General features: G+C 40.5%; 1 protein-coding gene across 5 annotated transcripts in view; it reads left to right on the forward strand.

Moving 5' to 3' along the window:
* SORCS1 (sortilin related VPS10 domain containing receptor 1) overlaps window positions 1-20,374 on the forward strand; it is a 600,060-nt gene that overhangs the window by 397,417 nt on the left and 182,269 nt on the right. For all 5 annotated transcript variants that reach the window (XM_023206217.2, XM_023206215.3, XM_023206213.3 and 2 more), the window contains exon 5: window positions 13,405-13,478. In XM_023206217.2, the coding sequence (XP_023061985.1) occupies window positions 13,405-13,478 (74 nt within the window). The remainder of the gene's footprint in view (window positions 1-13,404; window positions 13,479-20,374) is intronic.

The raw sequence follows: 20,374 nt of genomic DNA on the forward strand, positions 1-20,374 counted from the left end.
CCCTTTCAGCAGAGTGTACAATTTTGTTTCTGGAGTCAAGCCACAGTGCATTTGGTCCAGGATGGTGTAGTTAACAGAGGCAAAGCCTGACCAGCTCAGACAGAGTATTAGTCATTTAATCCACAGGGTTATTATATTTTATTCGACAGTTGGTTAATTTTTCCCCCCGATGCCAGAGGCACAGCGAGGGCCAGATTTACCTGCCTAAGTAAAAACTCTGCATCTTTGCAATTATGCTGGAGGAGATGCCCAAATATGTAACTCTTTTGGTCCCAGCACTTCAAAGAGTGCCTCCCGTGGTCACTGTGGCAGAGTGGATGATACGAGACCAGTCAGGACGCCTGGGCTGTGACTTCAGCCCAGCAACTTAACGGTGAACAGTATTTAGCGTTGGTTTCCTTTGCATTAAAATGTGTTTGTATGGATAATTATAATTGTAGGTACCTTTCCAAAGTGATTTAAAAATAAACAAATATTAGATGCCACATCTCTTTTAAGTGCCATGCATGATACAGTGTTGATATAAAATAACAATATTCTATTCATCTGGAGATAGATGATTAACACATTTGAGTTGGTCAATAGTTTAAGAGAGGCCACAAAGGCAGTGCTGTCACTGAATATTACATACAAGTGACTAGATGAATTACATTAAATTGGTAGCCCAAAGTTCAGAAGATGGAGCTCTGGTGATCTGTCTACTCCAGAGGTCTTACAAAATGACTTCAGCTGGACTTTAATATATATTGGATTTCTGTTGTGATAGTAGGGGAGGCCAATTTTTTTACAAAAGGAATGTCACATACATGAAAAATTGTAAAAAACGTGTACAAAATTGCAAAATTTTCTATTTGGCTGAAACTAAAATTGGTTACAGCTAGTTATAATTTACACACATACACACACAGACACTTTGGAACCTAATCTTTACTATTTTTCACTGTTTTGGCTGTTTGATTTTTAGGAAAACTAATTTTTGGTTCCTTACTTAGGAGCCTTCAGAAATTTGGGTCCAGAGAATGATATATTTAGAGCTGTAGATTTCAAGGGTTAATCGGTAGTAATTATGAGTATAAACTGTGGTAATATGAGGTCAAAACCAAGACCGGTTGGGATGATATTACAGCAGTCCTGGCATCAGATGCTAAGGGTAAGAACAAAAAGGTATCCTTTGTGACCACAGACCCAATGAATCCTGTCATTTTAGAGTTGGACGCAGTCTTCATCTGTTTGTTGTTGCTAGGCTTTTTCCTGTATGAGGCTAAGAATCTAAATATCTAAGAGGTTAACAAATTTTCTCAAAGAGAAAAATCACTAATTAGCATCACATGTGGATATTCTACAATTGGGGTAAGGGGCTACCTGACATTTGATAGGGTGCTCATTCTTTTTTTTTTTTTTTTTTTTTTGAGATGCAGTCTCACCCTGTCACCCAGGCTGGAGTGCAGTGGCGCAATCTGGGCTCACTGCAACCTCCGCCTCCAGGGTTCAGGCGATTCTCCTGCCTTAACCTCCCAAGTGGCTGGGATTCCAGGCGTGTGCCACCACGCGTGGCTAATTTTTTGTATCTTTAGTAAAGACAGGATTTTGCCTTGTTGGCCAGGGTGGTCTCAAACTCCTGACCTTGTGATCTCCCTGCCTCAGCCTCCCAAAATGCTGGGATTACAGGCGTAAGCCACCACGCCTGACCAGGGTTCTCATTTTTGAAGGTGATATTTTGAGATGAACAGATGGGTAAAAGCCAGCCTTTCTACCAACCTCTCTGTTTCTTTAAGAAAGGATGAAGGATAAATCATACTGGAAAAGACACATTGTGGATAGCCAGCTATACAAGTAGGAATCAGAGAAGACCTCCATATCTCAAGGCTTGAATCACAGAATAGGGAGTGGGGCATTCGCTGGAAGGGAGAGAGCTGCAGCCGTTAGCTGATGACATTGGCTGGAAGTCAAGTTGAGAGGGTCTGTGGCCACTCAGGTGGGTCAGTGATACGGAAATAAAAGCTGACAGTCACCCATGGGTCATGGAGCTTTTAGCACTGATGAGATGTGGCAACAAGGAGGACCATGTGCTGGTGTTGGCTGGCTAGTGACTGCACTTGTCCAGGAAACAGGAACATTTATTCTTTCATGTAAGTATTGCCCATCAGTTTTTCTGTGACAGCTGCTAATGTCACTGCTGTAGATCTTCCAGCTAGGATCTCAGTCAGTATTACCTCTGCTGGATGCTGTTTTACATCAAATTGTGGTGAACAATCCCCTAGAAAATGCCTTATTGAGGTGGCAACTCCTATGAACAGGGTCTTCCTCTTTTCTCTTTTTCTTTATTTGCTGGCTTCTTTGTTTATTTAAGGCATACTCTCTGTCTTTTGAACACATAGCCACATTTATTTTTCCTTTATCTCCCTGATATTGCTTCTTCTCTCCTTCAGTGAATGCAACTTTTAAGCTCCTAAGGACAGAGTTTGGAGCTCCGGCCTGTAGGATAGACCCCAAATGAGCTGCGATACCCTGGTCTAACAGTGTTTCATCTTGGGTGCCTGAATCCCAGTGGAGGCTTTTTGACGTTCCTTTCTGGCCCAAGATAGAATTTTACTGCATATTCGTTCTATGGGAAGTCATATTAAGATTTAAAAAGGTGGTTTTAATCAGGGAAAAATGTGTATGGCCAAATGTCCTCAGAATTCACAAAACCAAGGTTTTTGATATTTTTTCTTTTCACTTAGAAAGAGAAATCTGTTTGTGATATTCAACATCTAGGTGGTTGTATTATTCAGGGTTCTCCAAAGAAACAGAAGCAATAAGGGGAGGGGAGAGAGAAAGAAAGAGGGAGAGAGAGAGATTGGGGTGGGGGGGAGGGGGGAGAGAGAGAGAGATTGATTGATTGATTATGGAATTTACTCATGCGATTATGGAGGCACATAAGTCCCAAGATCTGCCTTCTGCAAGCTGGACAACCAAGAATGCCAGTGGTATAATTCAGTCCAGGTTGGAAGCCCTGAGAATTGGGTGGGGGTGGAACCAATGGTGTAAGTCCTGGTCCAAGTCCAAAGTCCTGAGAAGCAGGAACTCTGATGTCTGAGGGCCAGGGGAGACAGATGGATATCCCAGCTCAAAAAGAAAAACGGAATTCACCCTCCCTCTGCCTTTTCTATTCAACACCTCCAAGGATTGGATGATGCTCGCCCACACTGGAGAGGGTGGATTTTCTCAGCCTACTGATTCAGACACTAATGTCTTCTAGAAAATCCCTTACAGATACACCCAGATAAGTTTTATCAGCTCTTTGGGCGTCTCTTAGCCAAGTCAAGTTGACACATAAAATTAACCATCACCATAGTTGCCAAGAGGTAAATCCTATCTTGTCTGGGGATGTGGCTATCCAGGCACCACTAGAATGACTGAAAGGAAAAGGTGTGGAGCCTTTTACCCATTGTAATTCTTAAATGAATAGTCTGGGTACATAGGAAACCCTGCCCTGAGACTTACTGAGTAAAGATATAGGAGCTGGACTTGGCCTCTGAAGGGCCTATGTGAGGATGTGCCTTTGGAAAGCCCTGAAATTTTCAGAAAAAGGAACATTATAGATATAATTCTAGAGATTCTGTTTCAAATGGACAGGAGTCTACTTGGTGTATAAAATCCCACCCCTCACATTTTTAAAACAATGAAGCCTTGTGGAAAGTATGAAGAATTCCATGGCATTTATTATAGGAGCACCAAAATCTTGCTTTCTTTTATTAACTTATTTTTAATTTCTATAAAACAGTAGGCAAACCAAGCATTCTACCCATTTAAAAAAATTTCTTTGTATTTGGAAACTGAACTGATAAGAGAAAGGAGATATAGTCCTTTACTTCATTGCTAGCTGACTTTCCTGCCTCAATACAGGAAACCACCCAAGGAAGGCTTAGCAGAAGGCTGAGTCTGCCAGATTACATCTTTATTTTAATTTGGCAATAAACTAGTGTACAAACTGTGCTATAAAACATTGCCTCCAACGGCATCTCTCAGTCTGTCTTAAACACCTCACTAAACATGATGTGTTGGGAAACATTTGAAATGAGAGAAAACAAAGAGCAGATGTGACTGTAAGGAAATTGAAAAAAAAAAAAAAAAACACAGGAGAGAAGCATAAGAATCTGTGTATACTTCAGCTTTGCTGTCTATGCCGGGGCAAGGGCTCTTGATGCCTCTGTTAGGATTTGCAATGGAGAAGTATTTGTAAAGCGGAGAGTGCCATGTTGTGAAACCAACATGAACACGGTCAGGACTCTGGCTGCTGAGCGGCTGGAGAGCAGAGGCCCTTTGCTGTCCTTATCCAGACCTCTTCTTCGGGTAGCTCCAGAGAAGGGCTGCTGCCCCTGACCATGAGCAAGAAGGGCTGTTCTTTCTCTGTCCTGTGCAGTCACCACCCTCGTGGACGTCCAAGACCACCTAGAGCATGAACGCAGTTCCTACACAAACAGGCAAGAAGTACAATTGAACAAAACAGCCTGGGTCCAGACTGGGGGAAGTTGGAGAGCAAGTGTTCATTTAGAAGGAGGGAGGGAGGCTGTCAAGCTCTAGCCTGCTGTTCTTGCCATGTAGGAAGGTGGGTCCAATGTCACCAGACCTTCAGAATTCTTTCTTTTTTTTTTTGAGAGAAGTAATTCTGCTTTGTTTTCGATGTGAAATTTTCTTATTTTTATGTGTGTAACCATGACCTCAAAAATTTCAAAAGACGCACTGCATAGGACGAATAAACCTCATCTGCTGCCCTCTGGTTGTCCTTTCTTCTTTCCCATTATCTTTGTTTTACTTTGTTCATGGCTTTCCCTTTTGATTTTATTTGAGAAGTTGTTATTTATTTATTTTTTTATTTTTTTGCATTTTTTTGAAAAAAGTACATTCAAATAAATGATTGGTTTTATCGAGGGAGAATAAAACCTTTAGGACAGTTTGGTGGGCCACCCTTTATTTTGTGGCAGTTCTAGAATATTTGTAAGTTTATATTGACTCGCTTATTTTGGAGCTCTGTGAGTCCTCATTCCAAGTAAGAACATGTAGAAAACTTGCTTCATTCCTGATCTTCTTTAAATTCCAAAGGATCACAGTTTATGAAATAAACAGAAAATCCTAAGGCCTGTATGTTGGCCTTCTCTTCAACATTTTTTGGTACATATGTGTTAGACACTAAAACATTCTTTTAAAGGCAGAAAACAGGCTTTGATAGGGACGTTCTGTATACAAATAATGGAAAATCTATTTTTTTTCTTTTTTTGGGGACATAGTCTTGCTGTCTTGCCCAGGCTGGAGTGCAGTGATGTGATCTTGGCTCACTGCAACCTCTACCTCCCGGGTTCCAGCGATTCTCCTCCCTCAGCTTCCCAAATAGCTGGGATTACAGGCACCTTCCACCATGCCTGGCTAAGTTTTGTATTTTTTTAGTAGAGACGGGGTTTGACCATGTTGGCCAGGCTGGTCTTGAACTCCTGGCCTCAAGTGATCTGCTCGGCCTCCCAAAATGCTGAGATTACAGGCGTGAGCCCTGTGCCCGGCTGGAAACTTTAAATATTGACAGTCAGCATTCTCTCCACAAATGAAAACTGACTTTCACTTAAAATCATATATTGATAGAAAAGGAAAAATGGACTGCCAATGTGATGAACAGCCAATGACATAATTTTAGTAACATGCATAAAAAGTGAATTTTATTAAAAAAAAGAACTAATTTTAGTTCTCTGCCTTCTCTCTCTCTACCAGTCCTGCAATGTTTTTAAAGTTTCATATCTATTCTACATGTATATCTATAAACATATCTATAAACAAAAAAATCTTCTCTTTATTCCTTTTAATCATTCCTTTCTTTTTCTTACTTTTTTTTTTTTTTTTTTTTTTTTCGGAGACAGAGTCTAGCTCTATCACCCAGGCTGGAGTGCAATGGTGCGATCTCAGCTCACTGCAACCTCCACCTTCCGGGTTCAAGCGATTCTCCTGCCTCAGCCTCCCGAGTAGCTGAGATTAGAGGCACGTGCCACCACGACCAGCTAATTTTTGTATTTTTTAGTAGAGATGCGGCTTCACTGTCTTGACCAGGCTGGTCTTGAACTCCTGACCTTGTGATCTGCCTGCCTCAGCCTCCCAAAATGCTGGGATTAAAAGCGTGAGCCACTGTGCCCAGCCAGTCGTTCCTTTCTTTTCCAGAGTGAGCCCTCACGGAAGGGCAATACTTATTATGGCCGCTTTGAATGGCGACCATTCCTGAGAAATAATGACGACTTAATAAGAAAACAGACGCCAGTGCTTTCAAAATCTCAGTCATATTTAGGTTTCTCGCCACTCACTGACAGTAGAGTGAGCTGGTAAGAGGATCAGCTGTCTGCTCTGCCAGGTCCTACCCCCGCCCTGTGACCTTCAACAGGTCATTTAAATGTAGGTTCTCCAACTGTAAAGTGGAAATAATAATAAGAGTACCTGGCTCCTGGGGCTATTTGATGATACTGAGATAACGCATGCAAAATATAAACACAGAGCCTGGCACATAGCAAAAATGGCAGAGATACCAGCCACTGTATTATCCAAAGACCTGAAAAATAGCACTTCCGGTGTGGTGCAGCTGGAATTAGAGAAAGCCTGTCTTAGTCAGAGGCTGTCTTATCCCAGTGTCTTTCCAGTACATAGAACTACAGGCACTTTAATCAATTTAATTTAAATGCCTTTTTAGACAATCACTAAAAGGTCCTGTGAAAGCAGAATGAATGGAACAGGACAGATGGATATATGGTACTTAGAAATATTATTGATTATAATAATAGAACACCATTAAATATCAAAGTATTTATCTTCACATTAACTCTATTTGCTTTTGAATAGACCTAGCAGCCCCTTAATGTCAAAAGGGCAAGTTGAGATAAAGACAAATTGATCCTTGAAATTCAACCCCCTGGGGATATTCAAATGATTTCTGCACAAGCACAAACACTTAGGAAACTGATATCTACCTAATGTCATCATGTTTCCCCAAGGCACTGCATTAAGTTAAAAGGCACTCAGTTTTTTATAAGAAATATGTTAGGCATTATATACCATTCTGGTTTGGCAGGATTTTCATGTGCTTGAAATTTCCCAATATCAGAGCTGATTTCTAATCTCATGAATATGTAAGTAATTTAAGTATCCAAGTACAAAACTGGCAATTAGAGTGGAAACCAGGGAGCTCGCTAAATGTCAACCCCAACCCTTGTTTATAAAACAAATTCTCAAGCTGAAATGCCATCATATGCAAACAAGGAAGGCCTGCATTCACCTTAGATACCACGTTTAAACAGGTTGTATCATTATTTTTCAATTGCTACCTTTGATCTGCCTGTTTCTAATGATTTGGGGGAAAAAAACAGAGCTCCAAGAATAAGGAAAAATGAACATTTTAAAACAAGCAATTGGGTTTAAAATGTGAACAGGCACAATTGTGCTATTTGATAGTTTTGTAGGCTTTGAAAGAGAGGTATTTGTATGTCCAAATTTTTAGCTAGTTCTTCATCTGTTCTATGCCACCAACACTTGTCTTTAAGAATGTTTAAGGGGCTGGGCATGGTGGCTCATGCCTGTAATCTCAGCACTTTAGGAGGCCGAGGTGAGCAGGTCATTTGAGGTCATGAGTTTGAGACCAGCCTGGCCAACATGGTGACACCCGCCCCCGCCCCCGGCTCTACTAAAAATACAAAAATTGGCTGGATGTGGTGGCGTATGCCTGTGATCCTAGCTAATGGGGAGGCTGAGGCAGGGGAATCGCTTGAACCCTGGAGGCAGAGGTTGCAGTGAGCCGAGGTGGCGTCACTGTACTCCAACCTGAACAACAGAGTGAGACTCTGTCTCAAAAAAATAAAAATAAATAAATAAATAAATAAGAATCTTTAAGGCCAAGATTTTATCTTATCATGTTCCTATATACCTCCAGACCTGGATGCACAGGAGGTGTTCACAAATCAAACTTGCCTACAGTCGTATATTGACCTTCCCTTCCCAACCAGCTCCAGTTCCGTAAGTCTAATTTTCTAAGCTTCAGAGCACCACCCTCAACTGTAGGGCTTGCGACAGACTTCAGTGACATCTGGGGAGTGGACAGTGACACATTTGATAAATCCAGCTGCAGGAGAGATTGATGGAACGAGCAATAGGCCATCATTCCTGCCCAGCCTTCATCAGCAAAGCCTGACTGCTCAGCTTTGATACTCTTATCTTTTGACTTTAATGACATTTGGATCCAGTCTACATCAGTTCCCCACAAGTATTGGTAAGATTGCACCTACCCAGCCTGGTTCCAGGCTCTCTTTATAGCCCCAGCTTCCACTTCACTCTGTTATGCATCCCAGCCAAACTGGGTCTCTTGCTATTGACCAAAGAAATGTGAGAACACCACCCTGAGTTTTGCTGCTCTGTTTATTTGCACAGACTGACCCATTCCCCTGGAACACTGTTTCTGCATGTCTTCATTCTAAGACATGTTAATTGTACTACAAAGCCCACTATGAATTATTTTGCGAATTCCAAACTTTTCCTCTAAAACATAGGCCACTACAACACAGGCCACTACAACACTGTACACAAAATATTAGACATTACTGTAGGTTGTCTGTGATATCACTAATACACTAACATTTTCTTTGAGAAACTTTATTGGGGCAGGGTTGGGTATGAGGTCTGGATTGGGCATCATGGCTCTCACTATCTGCTCTCTGTACTGAACAGCCAAGGTAAAGACTCATATCAGCTCTTAGTGAAGTTTGCGGAATCCTTTTAAGTGTTGCAGATTTTGGTTCCCCTTCTGGTTCTGGTCCCCTCCTGTGCTGTGGAATGAGAGCATCAGAACATACTTCTGAGGACAGCATTTTTCTCTGGACTGATTCTCTTTCTTCCTATTGAGGGTGATGGAAAAAAGAACTTGATATTTGTGATGCCTCAGGCCTGGCATTAGGAATTTATATGAAGTCCTTAAGGTACCATCTCTTTCTTGCTAAAAAGGATGCAGGAATAGCAGTGAGAATCAGAGAGTCATGAGGTGGATGAGTGCTTTGTACCCAGGCCATCCCCAGGGCAGTATTAGGATGAGGCAAATAAAATAGAACTGGCAGGATTTTCTGTCAGCCTTTTCAAGAAGTACAATTTGCAGGACCCCTGCTTCCAAAATGTTAAGAGGAGAGAAGGAAAGAGGAGTGGGCAGGCAACCTTGAAAAGAGCCGACAGCAGGATGTTTTCCGCCAACGCAGACGTCTTCTAAGGAGTCTGTGTGGAGGAGCCCCAGGAAACTGCCCCCTGACCGGGGAAGCCGCCGTGGGAAGCTTTGTGGTGAACAACATCTGGTCCCATGAACCAAACACTTAAAACATTATCACAACTCTTAGCTTCTATGGAATTCTCCTAGCACAAATTTCTGTGGAATGGATGCTCTTTCACTCATTTCCCAGCTGCAAAAGAGAATTCCATCACGTGCACATCTCTAACAGTCTGCAAAGAGAGGACACGTTGATCCGATTTAGAAATATTGAAAAGACTTTTTAAGGACACTGACAGTTGCAAGCTTGTAGATCACCACAAGGAGCTGAATTTCTTATCTAGTAGCAAGTTGTCAACTCTTCTAGGGATTTAACCAAAATGTGAATGTTAAGGTGGAAACAAAAGTTGGAAATGGCTGCTCCCCTTCTCTCATCCCATCTTTATCTGCTGTAGACTAGGAATCTTGAGCAAAACCAGTGCATCCCATTCTTTCCCTCCCCTAGTTTATTTTGTCCTGCTGTGGCATCCCTCTTTATCATTCCTTATAGCCGGTGCCCACCATCCAACTTGCAGCTCCAAAGACATCCAGAGGATGGCGCCAGAGATGCCTAAGAGTTGGCTCAAAGCTGTCAATGAAACTAACCCTGGCGATTTCATCCTTTGGAATTAAGTGTATTTTTATCTGCATTCTTCTTAAAGCAAACAAAGACAGATGGCAAGGAAACAAGCCAATGTGAAAGATGTCTTAAAAAAAAAAATTCCTTCAGGAGAGGAACATGTCAGGAAAGAGAGAGAAGTGCTAATAGCTCCAGACCAGCATAATGACAGTCTGGAGGGTTAGGCCCTAAGGCTGCTGATAGATCTTGAGCACAGGTGAGTGCTGGGTTTGTGCTCATTAAGTTGTATTTACTAATGCAAGGATGTAGTCACAGATACTTCAGAATGATTTTAGACAGAAAGGATTTTCTGTGTTGCATTCTTATTGCAGATATAACCAGAATCTTTCCTTGTTCTCCAACATTTCTGCTCCTTCAGTTCTTTTTCAACATTTATAGTAATGTTAGCTAAACAAAATCAAACCCTCTAAGAAGGGCAATTTTAAGTTCATGACACAGCACTAGTAGAGGCACAGTGGCCTCCTAAAACTAGATTAAGTACTCTTCCATCCTCTTCTTAATCTTTCTGTCTTTCTCTAAGCTTGGCATAGCTAGAGAAAGCTGCTGCTGCTTTCTCTGATGTGACAGATAGTAATGATAGTTCTCAGTTCTGTGTTCTGACAGTCAAACCTTGGAGCGAGACAGACGGGCAGGGAAATAAATCTTATTTAGGTGCTGCCAACACTATGAATTTTATTAAAGGACCTTGACTCATTCTACAGGGAAAGCCTTCCGCTGGTGGCTGAGGCAGTCATTGGGTAAAATACTTTGATACCATTCCCTTCTTTGTGGAGGAGCACTTTGTTCCCAGACTCTGTAGCTTTAATTAACACGTTAACTTGAATGGCTGAGTTGTTTTCTTTTTAGTAGGTATAACACCAGACTGGACAACTAACTTTTTAGGGAGAAAATGTCTGAAGTAGTAGGTGGAGAAGACAGAGCAGTTTTGTCTAAAAGTGAATACTCAAGACTCTGCTTTCAAATCCATGGGAGTTTCAAATATACTGATATTTACAGGGTTTTGTGGATGTGTGTTTTGTTTTGTTTTTTAGGAATATGCCTCTCGTTATAAATCCATGGAAGCAAAATATATTCCTCTGATAAATTTTCTTTGTCCACCAATTGTGAAACCTGGGTGCTTTATTAGGAAGAAACATGACTAGGAAATTCACGTGGTTCCAAATCATTATCTTTTTCCTTTATCATCTACTGTTTGAGGCACCTGTACATGTAGAAGGATAGGATTTCCAACATCTAAAAGCTTCGCAATCTCATTAAAGAGGCAGGAAGTGGTCTTAGAAATGTTAGAGTAATTTTAGATAGAAAGGAATTTCTGCTTTTCATTCGTGAAAGATTCTCTTGAAAGGCTGTTAAGAGAATTAAATATAAATACGTGGCTGGTAGTTTGATAGCATCTGCTCTTGTTCCACAGTTCTTTGGAGATGAGACCGGTAGGAATCTTAGTAGGTAGAGGAGGGTTCATAGAGGAGGTGGCCTTTCGTCTGGCTCTGAAAACAAGACTGGTGTTGAAGAAGGAAAGTCTTGAAGCCACTTTTGCCAGAGTGGGCAGCCTCAGTGAAAGCACAGCAGGGCGCGTGTGGGAAGGTGACAGGGCCAGCCCACCAGGACCAAAAGGTAACTTTGGAGAGAGTAAATTGAAAGAATCTCACTGAGCTGAATAAGAGAGGCTTGGTTTATTGGATTGTTTTGTATACCCACTGCTTGAGGGGCCTCTACATGCTCACAAATAACAAAGTTGCTCTTTGAAGATATAAACAAATGTCATGGGACACACCTGAGTGGTCCATAGGCTCCAGATTCAAGCTTAGAGGATAAATTTAAAAACAGAAAAAAAGAACCACAAATGCTGGCGCCCAACAATTCCTCATAGACTTGAATTCTCTGTGGGAGCAGGAATAGCAATCCTTTGGTGTAGCCGTAGGAGCACACAGAGTTTATGTATTATTCTTGCAGCATGTATATGAGTTCAGCCTGTTACCCAGACATATTATTTTGAACTGTCCTGATACTTTTACTTTTGCATTAATCTTTGTATGTTACTAAATATAGATATATCTGTATGACATAGGCACACCACAATGGTATGAACTCTGCTTCCTTTAAACATAGAAAGAAGTAGAGCTCTAGGCTTAAAAAAAAAAAGAAAAGAAGACACAGGGGAGAGAGAGAGAAGTGGATACCCTCGGGTTGGGTGCCTGCTGCTGTTGTACAATTCTCCGTGTTGAAATACCAGGTGTTCAGGACATGCTGGGAACAAGAAGCAGGCCATGCATACACTGCCTGTTTGGGTTCTCAGTTAAGATAGTGTGACCTGTCCCATCTTCTGTTATCTCTATGAGGGGAGTTGTCACCCATCTCTCCTTGGCACTTATAAAATATATCAAACATGAAATGTACCCAGGAAACCAGTCTCCCTCAGGCATGATGGCCAAAGAATGAATAATAGGCTGGGCGTGGTGGCTCACACCTGTAATCCCAGCACTTTGGGAGGCTGGGATGGGCAGATCACGAGGTCAGGAGATTGAGACCATCCTGACTAACACAGTGAAACCCTATCTCTACTAAAAATAGTAATTAAAAAAAAAAATAGCCAGGGGTGGTGGCAGGCACCTGTAGTTCCAGCTACTCAGGAGGCTGAGGCAGGATAATGATGTGAACCAGTGAAGCGGAGCTTGCAGTGAGCCGAGATCACACCACTGCACTCCAGCCTGGGCAACAGAGTGAGACTCCATCTCAAAAAAAGCAAAAGCAAAAACAAAAGAATAATAAAAAAGACTTAGAAAGAAAAAGGTATAGATTCTCCTTGACTGGATGCCTGAATAATGTTTAATTATTACTTAGATAAGCTTACATAAATAAGTTGGCTTATTTATATGTTGTCCCTGTCTATCTTACCACTTTGACTCATGCTGTTCCTTTGTGAATAATGCTATTTTTGTCCATTTGAATGCTGTCATTCATTCAGGTCCCAGCTGTTTCACCACAGCATCTGGGAAGCATCCCTAAATTGGCTCCTGTCTTCTGCATTGTTTTATCACTGGCTGCCTCGTGCATTTCTCATTATGTGAGCTAGGTTCAGGTTACATTGCGTGCTCTTCCAGAACCTTGTCTAGATTTTGCACTTCTTTGCATTCCCCACAATTCTCGGCACATGCTAGGTCTAGTGGCACAGCTGACGTTATCGCCAGGCAGAACAGGGTGTGCATTCCAGTTCATTCAACTACTGACTTGACATGTAATTTCTAACAAGTCAGTTAATCCTTCTAAGCTTCAGTTTCCTCAACTGTAAAATGAAGATATTAATCTGCCTTGCAGAGCTTGTATAAGGAATGGAGATGGTACATGTGGAGCACTCACCTTGTGCAGGTGTTCAATAAATGTTAGGTATTATTATTACTATTGATCCAATGAACTGATGCTTGTGTATGTGATGTACTATAGAACCATAGTGTTGAGTAACTTCTGTTCTTTACAGTTATACAGCTCTGCTGAATTTGGGAGAAGGTGGCAGCTTATCCAAGAAGGGGTTGTGCCAAACAGGTTCTACTGGTAAGTCTCACTTTATCTTGTAGCACATTGAGATATGATCTAGTCAGATATGACCTAGTAAATGACCATTGGAATCTTGTTCTCACCAGTGCTCTCACATAAGGTCTGTTCTTAGTGGGACATGCCCACGTCCCCTCAGGGCAGGATGTGACATTAGAGTAAGAAACACTTTAACAGAATGTTAAAAAATGTGTCACAGTCTTTTTGAAAAACCCCAAATGGATTATGGAGGTTAGTGAACTGCAAGGGCTTTATGAGAATTGCTTTGTTATATTTTGGTGGAATTGTGGAGAGAGACATTTAAAAAAATCTAATAGTGACTTTTTATTATTAAAATCATCATATACACATATCACATATTCAAATGAAGATTTTCAGTCTAAAGAAGTAGGTGTTATTTAGTCTAAAAGTAGATCTTCCTCTCATTCCTGATTTTAGATCTTGTAAGCCTTCTCCTTGTCATTTATTTACTTACTTATTTATTTATTTATTTATTTTAGACAGTCTCACTGTGTCGCCCAGGCTGTAGTGCAGTGGTGTGATCTCAGCTCACTGCAACTTCTGCCTGCTGGGTTCAAACAATTCTCCTGCCTCAGTCTTTCCAGTAGCTTGGACTACAGGTGCACGCCACCATGGCTGGCTACTTTTTGGATTTTTAGTAGAGATGGGGTTTCACCATGTTGGTCAGGCTGGTCTTGAACTCCTGACCTCAAGTGATCTGCCCACCTCGGCCTCCCAAAGTGCTGGGATCATAGGCTTGAGTCACCATGCCTAGCCAGTCTTCTCCTTGTCATGTGGGACACAGTTTGCTATTACTAGTTTCTCAATTATCTTTCTAGAAGTGTTCTGTGAATTGCCAAGTGTGTGTGTGTGTGTGTGTGTGTGTGTGTGTGTGTGTGTGTGTGTTTAGTCTTACTTTGCTTGGGCTGCAGTAACCGAATACCATAGACTGGGTAGCTTAAACAACAGATATTTATTCTTCATTGTTTAAGGCTGGGGAGTTCAAGGTGCTGGCAGATTTGGTTCCTGCTAAAGACTCCCTTCCTGGCTTGCAGATGGCTCCCTTCTGTCTGTGTCCATACATGGTAGAAAGAGAGAGCTCTGATCTCTCTTCCTCTTTTTTTTTGTTTTTTTTTTTAAGACGCCTGCCTCAGCCTCCCCAGTAGCTGGGACTATAGGTGCCCACCACCACACCTGGCTAATTTTTTGTATTTTTAGTAGAGAGGGGGTTTCACCATGCTAGCCAGGATGATCTCACTCTCCTGACCTCATGATCCCCCGGCCTCGGCTTCCCAAAGTGCTGGGATTACAGGTGTGAGCCACCACGCCTCTTCTTTTTTTTTTTTTTCATCAGGGCATTAATCCCATCATGAGGACCCTATCCTCATGACCTAAGCTAAACCTAATCACTTCTTAAAGACCCTATTTGCAAATACCATCACATCATTGTGGGTTAGAGTTTCAACATACGAATTTTGAGGAGACAAAAATATTCAGTCCCTAACATATATAGAGATACTCACATTTACATAAATGGTAGCTGTGCACACTGTTCTATGCCTTGTTTTTTTTTTTTTTTTTTTTTGAGGGGATGCAGTTTATTATGCATACATCATTATTTTTAGTTGACTACATATCATTTTGCTCTAAGAATATAGATTGGAGGTAAATCTTATGCCTAATTAATGCAAAACATAAACTATATATGTTAGTGGGATGTATGTATGGGAAAAGAGAAATACGTGAAGAGAAAGAGAGAAGGGGGCAGCAAGAAAAAGAAAGGGACAAAGGAAATAGCATTCCTTTCTTTAACCGCCTCAGTTCATCCCCCTAGTTAAACTAGAGGTGGCTCTGTCCGTGGGAATGGGTGGGTAAAATTGAAAACAAGGAAAATATCAGAAGTTAACGTTGGCTTTTAAGTTTCCAAGGTCTTAGATTCTGGCAAAGTAAGAACAAAGCACAGAACATTCTAGTGTGATTTTGATGATAATATTTATCAATACCTTTGAATATACATCCTACCTCCTGCCAAAAGATGTGATTCTACCTTACCCTAATTTCTCTAATCTGCCTGTGGAAAAGACATTCAGGTTGTTTCAAGATTTTTACTACCATAAACTGTGTAACAAGGAACTAGCTCAGACAAGAGTTTAAATATCCTTTATTCATGTCATTCAGAATCACTGTGACAGTGACCTTTTAGGAGCCAATGAGCTCCCTGCAATGAGGGCAGTGAAAGTATCTCCTCTTGATTCCTCTTGAAATCACACTGCCTCTCATCAGCCTTTAAAGTTACAGGCAGAATAGATCACCGAGGTACATAATAGCTTCCCACCTCCACTCCAATTCTTTCGCTTTTATATGAACTTCTAAGAGGAATGCATTTTTATCTTTCTCATTTTCAAACACTACCCTAAAACCCCTGTGGGAGTTGAAAGCCAGAGAACTACATTAGAGAAATCTCTTAAAATGCTAGCAAAACTGCCTGAAAAAGTTAGGCCATTTGCAAACAAACTGGCTCTGAGATAATAACACAAGGACTTCTATATGGCAAGATACCACTTTTTCCCCTATCAAAACGAGACATTTGTAACTAAAGGAGGTTTCTGTTGCACAGAAACTTATTTACCTCTCTCCCTCTGGTGCTCTTGTTCAGGATGGTATAAGCCTTGCTTCTAAAGTCCAAATTGACATCTCCTGTCTCTGGGAACTCAACTCTGTCTCTTACTGAATCTCCTTTCTCTGGTCAGCGTTTTTTTCTCCCTCTCTTACTAATTTTGTATCGTACTCATGAGAAACCTTCATCTCTGTGTGTTTTGTCTATAAAGTATAAAGTTAGTTTATGGAAGACAGGGTTCATGTCTTTTTCTTTCATTCTCTCCCTTTTTGGGTACTTAGAAAGGCCTCAGAAAATAAGCAAAGAAAGGACTGAAATAAATGAATGTTGTCCTCCTAGTTTATCCTGGAAATGCAGTTGCTGCTTTGCTAATGAAAAAGCATGAGGGACAAATCTTTTCTCAAGTCCTACTTTCAAATGACTGCAAATATCTGCTCATGGTGCCTAGAAGTATAGGGTAGGAAGTAGCCATTCAGAGGACTTGGCAGAAGTTGTTTCCTACCAAAAGAAACAATGAAAAATATGGACAGGATGGGCAAGAAAAAGGAGCTGAGATGAAGTGGTACGTATATACAGTGTTTTCTATGTCACCAGAGGTCTTATTTATGCATGATTATAACCTGAACAGACCTCACCACTGCTTCCACCAGTGCTAATTGCAATATTTTCTTGCCTATTCCTTGAAGAAGAAATCTTCTCTGTGAAAGCTTGACTAGCAAAGCTCTTCTAATCGAAAGCCATAAAATTATCTTTATAAAAACATCACACATTATTGTATATGAATTCTAATTGACCTGTTAAGTAAAAGAAATAAAACCTCCTTCTTCTGTTTTTGAAAACAGAGACACATCTTGCCCATTCAAGTCTTAATAGTGCAACAAGCACTACTTAAACTTAAGCTATTTAATCCTCATAACAACCTTCTGAAGTAAGCTTTTCATTATCATCATTAACAGATAGGGAACCTATGGTAAAGAGAAGGTAAGTAAGTTGGCTAAAGTCACACAGCTGGAAAGTGCCAGAGCCAGAATTTGAATGAAGGCTGTCTGTCACCGAAGTCTGTGCTCTACTAAATCAGCAAATGCCATTGTCTCTGCCTCTTAGCCTTATGTTCCTGTCTGGGACTGTGAGCCCTGGAAATCTAGCCCCCTCAGGCATATGAATGGTGAGAACCCAGAGTTCTTTTGACCACAGTGCCAACTGTGCTTGTCAAATGGCTCACATGGGTTCCTTAAGCTTGGTTGATTTTTCTAGAGAAGGCATGGGAACTCGTAAATTGCATAGTACCATGACTGTTGATGAAAATCTCGGTCTCTGCTCACATGGTCTGTATTTTCTAACTCTGAGCAACTACCTTAAGCTGACAGAAAAGTTGTCAGTCAAAGCAATATTTATTAGATTCACTTCTGGAAACCAGTTATGTCAAATTATATAGGAACTATGGGGCTATCTAGGATAATTCAGCAAAGTATAGTTAAAGTAAACCTCCTTTAATCATTTCTACTTGGAACCTGGCTATTGGGAGTGTGTATGGGACTGAGGGAGATTTCTCTAGTGTTAAATCAAATTGTTAAGTTACCATGGGTAATAACATAGAATTTCCCTAAAGAAGAAATGAAGACCAATTCATATTTTTTCCTCACCACCGAATACATTGATAAATATTTTTATTTCTGATAGCAATGGTCATGCCACCCCTGGAAGTAATAAATAGCAATTGTGAAATAATTATCGCATGTAACAGCTTATTCTTTTTTTTTTTTTTTTTTTTTTTTTTTTTTTTTTTTTTTTTTTTTTTCTTTTTTTTTTTTTTTTTTTTTTTTTTTTTTTTTTTTTTTTTTTTTTTTAGTACAGACAGGGTTTCACCGTGTTGCCCAGGATGGTCTCGATCTCTTGACCTTTTGATCCACCCGCCTTGACCTCCCAAAGTGCTGGGATTACAGGCATGAGCCACCATGCCCAGCCTGCAACAACTTATTCCTATGTTATCCCAGTGGTTTCTGATAATGTTACCAAAGCACTAGAGGTTTGGTCAAGACCCTACTGCACAAAAAGCAAGTCACTGAGACAGCAAATATTGCCAAGGAAGAAGGCTTTAATCAGGGGCTGCAACCAAGGAGATGGGGGCTAAGTCTCAAATCCATCTCCCTGGCTAAAAGTATGGTTTTTTTTTGTTTTTTGTTTTTTGTTTTTTTTTTTTTTTTAGCAGGAAATCAATGTAACAGGGTGTAAAACAGGAACTAGGGAGGGGCAAGGAGACATCTGGTTCATGGTCTGATGAATTTCAGTTCTTTAATACTTTTTTTTTTTATAGGCTTGAAGATCCTTTCCTGAGGAAGGAACTCAGATAAAACAAATACAGGTTTCAAGCTTTAACAGCAGAAGGGTCAATTTCTATGTTTATCTAAAAGAACAGTGTATGGGAGTATTGAGCTGGTTTTATTAATACTACCATAGCAACCATAAATATGAACTTTCCTCCAAGGAGTTCAGATTATTTCTAAAACTTATTTACATATATAGAACATCATGTAAGAGACAGCATAATATTACCATTAATAGAATAGGTGTCCTTTTAATTTAACTGACAGCAACAGTGGTCTTTTTCTTTCCTATGCTGGAAATCAATTAAATTGGGAGGCAGTACAACTTGCAGGTCAAGAGGTTCAAGGACACGGAGGTTTAATTTCTAGCTTTGCCATTTACTAAGTAAAAAAAAATTCATGGGGAAGTTTCATAATTTCTGTGTGACTCAGTTTTTTCCCCCTGTAAAATAATTAATACCTACTTCATCAAATGAGATGCTTCTTGTGAGTTGGTTACATGCCTTGTGCCTAAGAATCATCTTGAATGCCCACTGGCTAACAGTGTTAATATTCGTAATAGCTACCTTTCTATCTCTATTAATTTTGTTTTTCTTTGTGCTGTCTTCATTATCAGGTTTGCTTTTCCCATTTTGTGACAGCAGTGGACACTAGCGGCTTTAGGCTTACTTTTTTTTTTTTTTTTTTTTTTTTGACATTGTCTCGCTCTGTCACCTAGGCTGGAGTGCAGTGGCGTGATCTCGGCTCATTGTAACCTCTGCCTCCTGGGTTCAAGAGATTCTCCTGCCTCAGCCTCCCTGAGTATCTGGGACTACAGGCGCATGCCACCACACCTGGCTAATATTTTGTATTTTAGTAGAGACGGAGTTTCACCATGTTGCCCAGGCTGGTCTTGAACTCCTGAATTCGGGCAGTCCACCTGCCTCAGCCCCCCAAAGTGCTAGGATTACAGGTGTGAGCCACCGCGCCCGGCCTAGACTTACATTTTAACAGCTTAGAAATCCCATGAAGCCAGTCTGTCTCTTTTTCTCTCTTTTCAGGGATTGAATCTGAGAGGCCTGACTTGGATCAAGGACATATAAGATGATTCATTACTCGTGTAGATCAGACACATATCTACCCCAATAATTGAAATACGGTCTGGGGTTGAGACCTAATCAAACTGCATGGTTCAAGGTTGAAGGAAATGTAATTCCTAAAACGGGAATAAAAAGACAAAAAAAAAAAAAAAAAAAGAAGATTATGCTACTGTAAGGGAAGATGGGTTTTCTTATTAGGGAAAATATATATAGATGGGAGAACTGAGTGTCATAAGGATAAAATTCTATCAGGGGATTTGTATTTGTTGAGTAACTACATTGGTGTAGCCACATGATAATCATGCTATTTGATCCTCTTAACAAGATTATATGGTAGTTGTTATTATCCCCATTTTGATGAAACAGAAAAGTGAAGTGATGTAGCTTATCCAACATAACACATAATTTGTTACAGCCAGGTTTTGAAAGATCAGCTCAAATTCAAGACTTATTCCCTTCTCATCCTCCAATAAAAGACAGGAGAAAAAACTTTAAATTCTAAAATTTTATTTTAGTTGATTTTAGTTTAGCACTTCAGTGGGTAAAAGCTAAGGTGCTGCATTTGACACTGAACAAAGAACATGGTGGTGGACGATCAGTGGCATCCAAATGCCTTAAATAAGGAAAGTTCCTGCCAAAAGCTAAATTCTCTACTCAAGGACAGTGAATGTGGTTTGTTAGGATCTGAGTCAAGTTTAGTATAAAGCAATGGAAGGCATTTCTCATTAGAAACTCTTCAGCAATCTATTAATTATGCAAAAGACAAGGCAATCTCGGGGCTGTTTCACTTAATTAAAAATAGGTTCAGCCTTATCTTATTGATTATGTTACTCTGACATACAGACAGCTGACTTGACATAGGGACAGCTGAACGGT

The sequence above is a fragment of the Piliocolobus tephrosceles genome, chromosome 9, assembly GCF_002776525.5.
Source record: "Piliocolobus tephrosceles isolate RC106 chromosome 9, ASM277652v3, whole genome shotgun sequence".
Classification (NCBI taxonomy): Eukaryota; Metazoa; Chordata; class Mammalia; order Primates; family Cercopithecidae; genus Piliocolobus; species Piliocolobus tephrosceles.